At 41.1% G+C, this 12,528-nt stretch overlaps 1 protein-coding gene across 1 annotated transcript in view; it reads left to right on the top strand.

Annotated features, from left to right (window-relative positions):
• The window catches only part of kif15 (kinesin family member 15), a 78,077-nt gene that overhangs the window by 49,448 nt on the left and 16,101 nt on the right, over positions 1 to 12,528 (top strand). Inside the window, exons 24-26 of the mRNA XM_072560391.1 lie at positions 523 to 609; positions 2,645 to 2,749; positions 5,452 to 5,574. Of these exons, the coding sequence (XP_072416492.1) occupies positions 523 to 609; positions 2,645 to 2,749; positions 5,452 to 5,574 (315 nt within the window). The remainder of the gene's footprint in view (positions 1 to 522; positions 610 to 2,644; positions 2,750 to 5,451; positions 5,575 to 12,528) is intronic.

Genomic DNA, 12,528 nt, shown 5'->3' with positions numbered 1-12,528 from the left:
CTCCACACAGTCAGTCGCCTGAGGCGGGAATTGAACCCGGGTCTCTGGCGTTGTGAGGCAGACGTGCTAACCACTGTGCCGCCCATTATAAAAATTCTCATTCAAAATATATTTAGGTAGTGCTTTTAAAAGCAGATACTATCAAAACTATTTATACTCTTCTACAAATTAACATAACATATCCTTCAATAAATAAACAATACTGAGTAAAAGCTGTGAGGGCCCAGTATGTGATTTCAGACCATGACTTGACCTTAATAACTACTGACTGAACTAAATTAGAATGGCTTTGCCACTTGCTTTAAAAAATCAGCTTAATCTGGGAATTGCTATTTCTATTTTGTATATTTGCAATGTGTTGTGAATTCAACAAGTTTATCTCCAATTCTAAAGCTGAAATCTGAAGTGGCATATACTTCTGTCCCTGATGCTTTTCCAATAGGTGCCACGAGGTGTGGTACTGTTATATTTTTTGGATAATTTCTGGATTTATGAATATTGTCTTTTACATGGCTTTTTAAGGCTACAGAACTGAAAAATAAGGAGCAGAGCCTGGATGATGCAAAAAAGACAATCGCTGATCGAGAGAAGAAGAATGCTGCTGACCAGGTATGAGAAGCAACCTGAAAAGCAATAGCATTTTTGCCTCCTAATCCAAAAGGAAACCTTATCCAATGCTCTGTCCTCCATCTGTTTATGGAATTGAAATCTGGTGAACTTTTCTTCGAAGGAAACAATGAATATGATGCACTGATTTGGCCCCCATCTATTTCACAGCCTAATTAATATTTATTTGAGTATTGCTGATAAAACAGTTTGTTGAAGCTTTTCCTCTTGCACCTGTCAGATAATTTGCAAGAATGTAATGTAGAGGGTTGCCAATTTCACACTCTGAGAAGAGAGTGCTGATTGGTTACAAGCTATGTTGTTGAAAATTTAATCAAACTTTGACAGTTAGCTGTCAGTCATCATTGACTGATGCATTCTTCTTAGCAGTGCCTATACTAAACAGAGTACATTGCCATGGTGTACCTTTTTTTTCTGTTAGTTTTCTCCTCCATTTTCTAAAAACAAACTTTTACTTGAGAGGGTGTATTGCAGTCGAGTTTGATCTGATACTCCTGTACTGACAACTGCAGTTTCAATCATGCTAGTAGATAATGGTCAACGGTCCCTGCTTTTCCTTTCCACAATACCTATGCTGAGAGCCAATCCAACATAGCACAGCATGCAAGATTAGAAATTTCCTAGCCTGCTTTACTTAGTTACTTGTTAGCATAATCTGTTGTAGCATTTGAGTGGTCTCGACACATGGCTTTCTTACTTTAAACTCAAAATCTGTTTTTAAATAAAAAGATCTGTTGTGTATACTGAATCCATTACCTTTCAAAAGAATTGATTTTCTCTAAGAATTAGTCAAGCAATTATTCCAGTATGAGTCATTTTAATTTTGAAAATCTTTTGAAAAGTGTGATTATTTAACATTAGCTGTTTTGATAAGCATGGAATCTGCACAGGTATGTACAACTGAGTCGGATGTAGTTGCAACAGATGTTCAAATTTGATAGATCTTATGGGTTATTCTTTATGCATCTTTGCTTATCTTTATATTATAGTAAACTGTCCGAGGCTGCAGCTCATCCACTGCTCTAAATTGAAAATGGGGATACAATCCGACCAAGTTGCACTGCTACATCTTGTACCCAAGTTGTTTCCAGGACAGTTGAATCTTCAAAGTGTTGTTTAATTAATATTATCATGTACTTGATAAAGTGGCAAAGAAATTTGAAGGCAGAACTGTATGTAGTTGCTAGATTTTCTGCAGACTTGTGCCTAATACTTTAAGCACACTGGGAAGTTGTATGATATCAAAAAATGTTATAAAAATACAAGTTTTAGTTGTTGGAGCATGTGGAGTAAAAAGAACCATCTGCAACATTGATCAGTCCAGAAGTAAGGATATTGTACGCAAGCACACACTTTAACCACTAAAATGTTTTAAGAGGATCCTTTTGGGACCTGAAATATAACTTGTTAAGTGATCAGACCAATCTTGTGAAACCTCCCTGTGGCTTTAGGTATTTCTGGCCATTAATTTTAAAAAATTAATGGTATGACTTCTGATACTGTATGAACATAAATTTACATTTATAGCATATATTGATAGTTTATAGTTACTTATATTTCTCAACTTTATTTAAAACTGCTAGTTTATTCATCTGTGCATTAGTTACCATAGTATAGCCACTCATCTAGCTATCACTGTATGCTTGGACTAAACATGTTAAAGGTGATCCTTTAGTGGAAAATGTTGGCGGTGTCTTTTGGGTAACATGGAAAGTGAGATTCTCAGACTAAAATCCAAACATTTTCTGGTGTACTTTGAGGATATATCTGGGTTTTTAAAAATATATCTTTTTCACATAGTGCTAGCTGCACCCAAAGCCTGAATTAACTAAAACCAGGCAAATTGAAAAAGACCCAAGTTCGACATGTTGGAATGAGAGTTGAAAACTCCATGGTTTCTTGTTCAGCAACTAATAGTTGGCAGTAATGCTGAAAATTAAGCACTTGCAACTGATGAGTCACCCATAGCCTTTTCTGAAGTATTAGAATTTACTAATTTCAGAATTTCTTTTTATAGGAAGTAGTAACAGTCCTGATGAATCAAATACAGGAAATGAGAGTTTCATGTAGTCAGAAAACAGAAGATGTATCTCTCTTGACTCAGGAATTGGAGGATATCAAGGTGAGTTAAATTACAGTCTACAGTAATCTTTCTGTAACTCCAGATTTTTAGCATTATTGGCGATGTAAAACTAGTGTTATAAACTGAACTCCTATGACCTTTAACAGAGTCATTAACTATACCTAGCAGCATGCCTCCATGTTGCATCGCTGCTGCATCACTGTGCTTTGGAAATGGATGTTGAATATGGATTTTAACTTTGCTGTAGCACACTTTAAGTGCAAAATGAAAAACTTTTTCCCAAAAATGGGTTGAAAGTATTTCTAGGATATCTCACAGTTTTTATGCATCACCTCAGGATCATCCCAAATTTGGATACCAGCCTGGGAAGTTGCATTGAGATAACTGCTCTTTTCATGGAAATTTATAGAAATCAAAGCACTGTAGGCAGCTCATCAGCAAATAAACCTATGCTTCTGCTAACCCTTCAAATTAAATTGCTAATTATAATTTATTTTTCTTTGTCCTTTCTCTATAATTTATGATGTGGAGGTGCCTGTATTAGACTGGAGTGGACAAAGTCACAAGTCCTACCACACCGGATTATAGTCCAACAGGTTTATTTAAAATCACAAGTTTTTGTGTCAACAGCCTGAATAACAAGTTTTTGCAGGTGATCCAAAGTGCCAAATGGTGTGAGTAAGGTGTCAACAGCTGAATAGCAAATGAAGAGATGATTTTACACAGAACAGTATGGTGGGGCTACATGTAGTGTGATATGAACCCAAGATCACGGTTGAGGCTGTCCTCACGGGTACAGGACTTGGCTATCAGTTTCTGCTCAATGATTCTGTGTTACTGTGTATCTAGAAGCCCACCTTAATGAAGACTGGAGGCGGAATGTCCTTGACCACTAAAGTGTTCCGTCCCAGCCTCCAATCTTTGGTTAAGCATACTCCAAGGCAGCCTTCGAGATACACAACAACACAGAATCACCGAGCAGAAACTGGTAGCCAAGTTCTGTATTGATGAGGACGGCCTCAACCATGATCTTGGGTTCATGCCGCGCTACATGTAACCCCATCATACTGTTATGTGTAAAATCTACCTTAATGATCTGTTATGACACTATCACATAACTTCTCTCACTATCTTAATAAATCTGTACAGTTTTGTTACTTTGGATAAACCCTCATTATGCAACTTCTATACCTATCCTGTTCTTCCAGCCATTTGGTTTGTCTCAAGCGCTATCTTTTAAAATTTTTTTGGTGTAATTATCTATCTGTCTGCCTTAATTAATTGGATCATAGGTCATCCCTTCACTTGCTTTTCAGATGTTAACACGTTAATCACACCGTTTGACGCTTTGATCACCTGCAAAGACTTGTTATTCAGCCTGTCAATCCTCCACTCACACTGTCTGTAGTTATCTTTTTGGCACTCTTAATAGCCTGAATTATCCTGCCACTATCTCTGTGCATCTCGAATCTGTGCCTATATGTTTCCCTCCATTTCACCTGACGAAACAGCAGCGCTCTGAAAGCTTGTTGTTTTCAAATAAACCTGTTGGACTATAATCTGGTGTCTTGTGACTTCTGACCCTATAATCTAAGTCAGATTTCGACTCTATCCAATTTTCTATTCAGTGTAGTTGCTGTATAACTAATCACCTGATTTTATTTTCTAATGAAAGTACTCTAATTTCCTTCTTTATCCTTCTAGTGATCTTAACACTGTCTCATTATTGATTTGCTAAATAGATATTCTGTATATCTTCCATAATTTTCAAACTCTACAAACCTTTCTTCATGATAAGATCGTTCATTATTTGAGATGTTAAATAAACAGTAAATAATCAATTACACTATTTTGCATTGAACTCACTTTGAATTATTCGTCCGGCACCATAGCCATTACAGTGCCAAAATATATCATGACAAGTTGCAACATTCATTGTCATGTATCTGGTCATTTATGCCTAGCAGAAGGAAATAAAGTTCCCACAAATCATCAGGTTAGCCATTTCATAGAATCTCTGCAGTGCAGAAAGAGGCCATTTGGCCCATAGGGTCTGCACCAACCCTCTGAAGAGCATCCCATCGAGACCCTTCCTATAACCTTGTATTTACCATAGCTAATCCACCTAATGTGTACATCTTTGGACTGAGAGGAAGTCACAGCGTCTGGTTGAAACCCATGCAGACATGGGGAGAATGTGCAAACTTCTCACAGACAGTTAGATTCGAACCTAGGTCCCAGGTGCTGTGAGGCAATACCACAGTTCATTTACTGATCTGAGAGCCCTGATTGTGTACTGTAGTGTTGCCCTCAGAGACAGTGACAATTTTCCCCCTTTGACATGAGAAACTGTGGTCTTCTAAGATTTTATTGACACATGTTTAATTAACAATGTTTATTGTGCACTCATGCCCACTTGGATCTGTGTTAAAATTGCTTAAACTTTTTTTTAATGGAGCACTTGTTCCTAGCAAGTAAAAAATACTTCACCTTTTTTATATGGTCTGAAAGAAACTCCAAAAAGCTATTGTGTTAACTTGCAGCATGATGTAGACCCAAAGATCTCTGGTTTCAGTGGGCTTGCTGAGCAATAGAATCCGAGTTTTTTTTCTTGAGAATTGTAGTTAGGAATTTCACTAGTGCTCTTATGATGTGAAATAAATTGACAGCAAGTTTTAAATTTCAGTTTTGCTTTGATAATAAATACTTGAAAACGGTAATATTTTCTGTTGCGGCTTCAGTTAAAGTACAATGCTGCTCTGGTTGCTAAGGAAGAAAACAAAGCCTTTATTGAAAGAAAGGAGAAAGAAATCTTGGACATGAAAGAGGCTGTAGAGAGAAAGGAGAATTCATGCAATGTGCAGGTGAGACCATAAAATTTAATACTCTTCAAATTTTTACACATAACTTCTTGTTTTGTTGGATATAACCGGGAGGCATTGAATTATTCTAATCCTTTTCTTAATTCATTCATAAGATGTCATTATCACTGACACCAGCATTTGTTTCCCATCTTTAGTTGTCTTTGAATTGAGTGGCTTGCTATTTCAGTGACCAGTTAAAAGTTGATCACGTTGCTGTGGGACTGGAGTCATATATCAGCCAGGCCAAATAGGGATAGCAGATTTCCTTTCCCAAAGAACATGAGTGAATCAGAAAGGTTTTTATGACAATCAATAATTGCATGGTCACCGTTACTGAGCATAGCTGATAGGTTCACCTGGTGTGTAGAGATACCCACGATGTTGTTAGAAAGGTACTTCCAGGATTTTGACCTAGGGTTGGTGAAGGGATGGTGATATAATTCCAAGTCAGAATGGTGTGTGACTTGTAAGGGAATTTGCAGATGCTGGTGTTCCCATGCTTCTGCTGTCTATGTCATAAAAGGGTAATAAGGATCACTAGTTGTCAAAGGAGCCTCTGAGTTATTGCATCTTATAGATGGTCCATAGTGCTGCTACTGTATGTCAGTGGTGAAGGTGAATATTAGAAGTGAATAGTGGGATATCAGTCAAGCAGGCTGTTTTGTCCTGGATGGTGTTGAGCTGCTTGAATGTTGTTGGAACTACACTCATCCAGGGCTGGAGAGTTTGAACTATCGAGAGGGGCTGAATAGGCTTGGGCTATTTTCCCTGGAGCATCGGAGGCTGAGGGGTGACCATATAGAGGTTTATAAAACATTATGGGGATTGTTAGACTGAATATCCAAAGTTTTTTTTTCCCCCAGAGTGGGGGAATTCAAAACTAGAGAGCATAGGTTTAAGGTGAGAGGGTACAGATATAAAGGGACCTAACAGGCAACTTTTTCATGCAGAGGGTGGTGCGTGTATGGAAAGAGCTGCCAGAGGAAGTGGTGGAGGCTGGTACAATTACAACATTTTAAAAGGCATCTGGATGTGTAAATGAATATGTAGGGTTTAGAGGGATATGGGCCAAGTGCTGGCAAATGGGACTAGATTAATTTAGGATATCTGGTTCATGATGAGCGTGGCTAGGATAAATAGGCAAAGTCTTTTCCCTGGGGTGGAGAGGTCCAGAGCTAGAGGGCATAGGTTTAGGGTGAGTGGGGAAAGATATAAAGGAGACCCAAGAGGCATCTTTTTCATGCAGAGGGTGGTGCATGTATAGAATGAGCTGCTAGAGGAATTGATGAAGGCTGGTATAATTACAACATTTAAGAGGCATCTGGATGTCTATATGAATAGGAAGGGTTTAGAGGGATACGGGTCAAATGCTGGCAAATGGGACTAGATTAGGTTAGGATATAGAGGTAAAAACAATGACTGCAGATGCTGGAAAGCAAATACTGGATTAGTGGTGCTGGAAGAGCACAGCAGTTCAGGCAGCATCCAAGGAGCAGCGAAATCAACGTTTCGCGCAAAAGCCCTTCATCAGGAATAAAGGCAGTTAGCCTGAAGCGTGGAGAGATAAGCTAGAGGAGGGTGGGGGTGGGGAGAGAGTAGCATAGAGTACAATGGGTGAGTGGGGGAGGAGATGAAGGTGATAGGTCAAGGAGGAGAGGGTGGAGTGGATAGGTGGAAAAGGAGATGGGCAGGTCAGACAAGTCCGGACAAGTCAAGGAGACAGTGCTGAGCTGGAAGTTTGAAACTAGGATGAGGTGGGGGAAGGGGAAATGAGGAAGCTGTTGAGGTCCACATTGATGCCCTGGGGTTGAAGTGTTCCGAGGCGGAAGATGAGACGTTCTTCCTCCAGGCGTCTGGTGGTGAGGGAGCAGCGGTGAAGGAGGCCCAGGATCTCCATGTCCTCGGCAGAGTGGGAGGGGGAGTTGAAATGTTGGGCCACGGGGCGGTTTGGTTGATTGGTGCGGGTGTCTCTAAAATGTTCCCTAAAGCGCTCTGCTAGTAGGCGCCCAGTCTCCCCAATGTAGAGGAGACCACATCGGGAGCAATGGATACAATAAATGATATTAGTGGATGTGCAGGTAAAACTTTGGATGTGGAAGGCTCCTTTAGGGCCTTGGATAGAGGTGAGGGAGGAGGTGTGGGCACAGGTTTTACAGTTCCTGCGGTGGCAGGGGAAGGTGCCAGAATGGGAGGGTGGGTCGTAGGGGGGTGTGGACCTGACCAGGTAGTCACGGAGGGAACGGTCTTTGCGGAAGGCGGAAAGGGGTGGGGAGGGAAATATATCCCTGGTTGTGGGGTCTTTTTGGAGGTGGCAGAAATGTCGGTGAATGATTTGGTTTATGCGACGGTTTGTAGGGTGGAAGGTGAGCAGCAGGGGCGTTCTCTCCTTGTTACGGTTGGAGGGGTGGGGTCTGAGGGCGGAGGTGCAGGATGTGGACTAATTGCGTTGGAGGGCATCTTTAACGACGTGGGAAGGGAAATTGCGGTCTCTAAAGAAGGAGGCCACCTGGTGTGTTCTATGGTGGAACTGGTCCTCCTGGGAGCAGATACGGTGGAGGTGGAGAAATTGGGAATATGGGATGGCATTTTTGCAAGAGGTAGGGTGGGAAGAGGTGTAATCCAGGTAGTTGTGGGAGTCGGTGGGTTTGTAAAAAATGTCAGTGTCAAGTCAGTCATCACTAATGGAAATGGAGAGGTCCAGGAAGGGGAGCGAGGTGTCAGAGATGGTCCAGGTAAATTTAAGGTCAGGGTGGAATAGGTTAGGATATATGTTCAACATGGACAAGTTGGACTGAAGGGTCTGTTTCTGTGCTGTACAACTCTATGACTCTAAGTAGACAGCATCCCATCACTCCTGACTTGACCCTTCTAGAAAGTGGCCAGGCTTTGGAGAGTCAGAAGGTAAGTTGCTTGCTACATAAGTTTAACAAACTCATCAAGCAGGTGCAGACTCATTTGAACACCAGTTAACACTGGAATTTGACCACCGAACACAGTGCTTCATATTTTACAGCTGAAGCTAGCATATTTACATACAATTACTACACAAAAATGTTTAAACAGTAACAAATTCAGCCAGGTAGATTTCATAGAAGGAGGTCCCTGATTGGACGAGATTAACAGCCCCAACCAGGGAGTCCTGGCTGATAGATCTAAATAGGAGTCTCAGAGGTTCTGTTCACTCAGAGTTGAATCAGTGTCAAGGATTCTCCATATGTAAATATAGAGTGACATGGTGATGGGATGTTCTCCTCTGTGGTGGCAAGAGAAAGCCATGTGGTGACAAGAGAAAATCACGTGCTCCTAAAGAAATTGGATCACATAGTCATCTTTGAGTTGGGGTAAGCATTTCTTGCATCATGCTGCTATTTGGCAAACTTGACTGGTTTGATCCTGCCGTCGAAGACTAGACCCAGTATGCGAGAAGAATGTTTCAGTGTCAGGGCAAATGACATTGGGACAGATGAAAATCAACAAATCATTCTCCTGACAGCTTGTGGAACTGCAGCTTTTTCAGTTATTAGGAGCCCAACTTTCCCTGAGGCAAACTTTTCAAGAGTTGACAGATTTAGTTAAGGAGTATTATGAACCCGAACCTCTTCTGATTCTGAAACACCATCAGTTTAACTTGGCAATTGAAAAACCAGGCAAATTTATATTGGGATTTTTGACAGAAGTGACTGGCAGAGGCTTGTACATAAGAACTAGGAGCAGGAGTAGGCCATCCAGTCCTTCGAGCCTGCTCCGCCATTCAATAAGATTATGGCAGATCTTTTCATGGCCTCAACTCAATTTACCCGCCCTCTTACCGTAACCCTTGATTCCTTTATTGTTCAAATAAAATCTATCTTAGCTTTTAAAATGTTCACTGAAGTAGCGTCAACTATTTCACTGGGCAGGGAATTCTATAGATTTACAATCCTCTGAGTAAAGAAGTTTCTTCTCAATTCAGTCCCAAATCTGCTCCCCTAATTTTGAGTTTATGCCCTCTTGTCCTAGTGCCACCTGCCAGTGAAATCTTATCTATTCCCTTCATAATTTTATTTGTTCAAGTTCCTCCCTCATTCTTCGAATTTCCAATGCATATAATCCCAGTCTACTTGGTGTCTCCTTATAAGCTAACTGCCTCAACTCTAGAATCAACCTAGTGAACCTCCTGTACAGCCCCTCCTGTGCCAGTACATCCTTTCTCACGTAAGGAGACCAAAACTGCACCTAGTACTCCAGGTGTGGCCTCACCAGCACCCTATACAGCTGCAACATAACTTCCCTGCTTTAAAACTCTATCTGTTTAGCAGTGAAGGACAAAATGTATTTGCCTTCCTAATTACCTGTTGTACCTGCAGGCCAACCTTCTGTGGTTCATGCACAAGGAGACCCAGGTCCCTCTGCGTAGCAGCATTTATTAACATTGTATTCCATCTGCCCGACCTTTGCCCACTCACTTAAAGTAACTATGTTCATCTGCAAATTTTCACAGTCCTCCGCACACTTTTGCTGTGCTTCTCATCTTAGTGTCACCTGCAAACTTTGACACACTACACATAATCCCCAACTCCAAATCATCTATACAAATTGTGAATAATTATGGTCCCAACACTGATCCCTGAGGCACACCACTGGTTACTGATTGCCAACCAGAATAGAACTCATTTATCCCGACTCTTTCTTTCCTTTTAGTCAACCAGTCTTCTATCCATGCTAATACTTTACACGTAATGTCATGCATCTTTATCTTATGCAGCAGCCTCTTCTGCGGCACCTTGTCGAAGGCCTTTTGGAAATCTAGGTACACCACGTTCTATGACTTGGGTTTAAACCATAATGAGATGCTGAGAGACCATTTGGTATGTGGGATTAATGATGTAATTATGCAGAAGCACCTACTAGCTGAAGCTGAACTAGAATTCAACAGACGTCGCACCTGGTTTTATCAGAAAAGAATGCAGCAAGTGGAGCATGAGTGCAGGGTATTCCAGTATTGCCACTCTGAGCTTGGAGAGCACCACTTGGGTGAAAGCAATTGCCTTCAGGACATATCCTGAACAGAGGGACTTTAGGTCAGACCACTGCAAAACCCCAAAACAAAGCCAAGTCTTGGCAAAACTGTTAAAATTTTCTTCAGGATCCTGGTCAGCAAGCCATTGTAGTTCCTATTGGTGTGCGGACTTGAGACCACAAAAGACTCCCACTTGACTTAAACTGAGTAAGAGATTTCATAGGCCAATATCAAGGAGTGTGCACACCCCAGAAATTTCACATCCATTTGGGTTGGGACTGTTGAATTTCTTAGCAATATCCAAATCCGGACAATCAAAATAAATATCTGGTTAAATGGTCACCCGGTTCAATACTGATACAGCCATTTGTGATTGCAGAACCAGTCTTTAACAAAATTTATTCTGGATTCTAACCTTTAAGTTTGCGCAATATTTCAGCTAGACTACAAACCTATACCAGAGAATCCCTACAGATTAAGTGTACAACTTTGGTTCTGGTCTGTTATTGAGAAGCAGCTGGTTCAGTTATCACTGATTCTAGTAAAAGGCTTGTGTCCAAGCTTGATGGTGCAAAGTTAGTTGAGAACATTTTTCAATTAGAAAATGGCTGCCTGAGTCAAGTCATAATTAAGTACCTGGAGGCTTTTTAGGTAGGTCTAGGAACTATCAAGGGAGGCAAGACCACCTTGTATATTGACCAAGAAGCAATTCCAAGATTCTGCAAGGCCTGTCCAAGTGCCATCTGTCTTATAGGCTAAAGAAGTGGCAGAAATCAGAAGGCTGGAAAGCAGAGGACTCATCAAACTAGTCCACTTCACAGAATGGGTGGCACCAGCCATACTGATTGTGAAGCCCAATGGGTTGATTCATCTTTGTGCAGATTTTAAACGATGGTAAACTGCTTTTCACAGCTGGATAAATACCCAATCCCTCACTTAGAGGGTTTATATGCAAAGCAGGTGGGGGGTCTGGCCTTTGCGAAGCTGGACATGAGCCATGGGTATTTGCAAATGTGATTAGATGAGGATATCCAGAATTATGCTGCAATTAATACCCATAAGGGTTTGTAATAATATGAGACTGAATTTGGGGTATCGTCAACCTTGCAATTTTTCAGTGGATGATGGAAGTCTACCCCAGGTTGCCATTTATCTAGATGATGTGCTAATAATGGGCATTTAGAGAACTTGAACACAGTCCTTAAAACATTTCTCCCAGGCAGGTGTAGAAGGGAAAAGTATGTTCCAGGCACCCCAAGAGACCTATTTGGGTTATTGAGTCGATAAGACAACGTACCTGTTGGAAGTACAAATGAGGGTAATCAACGGACTCCTGGCTCCCACGTCCGTACCAAAGCTTAGGTCTTTTCTTGGGCTAGTGAATTATTATGGAAAGTTTACACACAGCCTCGCCTCCATCTTCGCACCTTTGCATCAGCTGTTAAAAGGGGTCAGCTTTAAAAATGGTTGCATAGCCAAGCCATGACCTTTAGGAAAGTGAAGAAACTGCCATTATCCTCTAAAGCATTGACATACTAAGTGCATAATATTAAAAGTTGGAACACCGTCTGGGAGGACAAGTAGCAAATTCGGATGCATTGAGCCCTCTCCAGCTGGCAGATACACCACAGGTGGTACTGCCACAATAAGCATCTGTATTGGTTTTAGATTTTTTGGACACACTTCCAGTTGCAGCTGACGATATCAGACTTTGGATGCAGAAACATCTGCTCCTGGCAAAACTGAAACAGCTGGTGGTGATGGGAGAAACCAATGGGTTGTCATAACCAGAATTGAAATCCTTTTGTATCTAGAGAGACCAAATCATAGTAGAGGATGGCATAATATTTTGGGATGTAAGAGTGATTTGTCCCAAGCCAAGGTTGCAACCAGATTCTGGCTGAACTCCAAGGTCATTCAGGAGTTTCCAAATGAAGATGTTGCTATGATGTTAT

This window comes from Chiloscyllium punctatum, chromosome 41 (assembly GCF_047496795.1).
Source record: "Chiloscyllium punctatum isolate Juve2018m chromosome 41, sChiPun1.3, whole genome shotgun sequence".
NCBI classification, from domain to species: Eukaryota; Metazoa; Chordata; class Chondrichthyes; order Orectolobiformes; family Hemiscylliidae; genus Chiloscyllium; species Chiloscyllium punctatum.
Note: the sequence above shows the minus strand (reverse complement) of the source record. Positions and strands in the feature narration are given on the sequence as shown.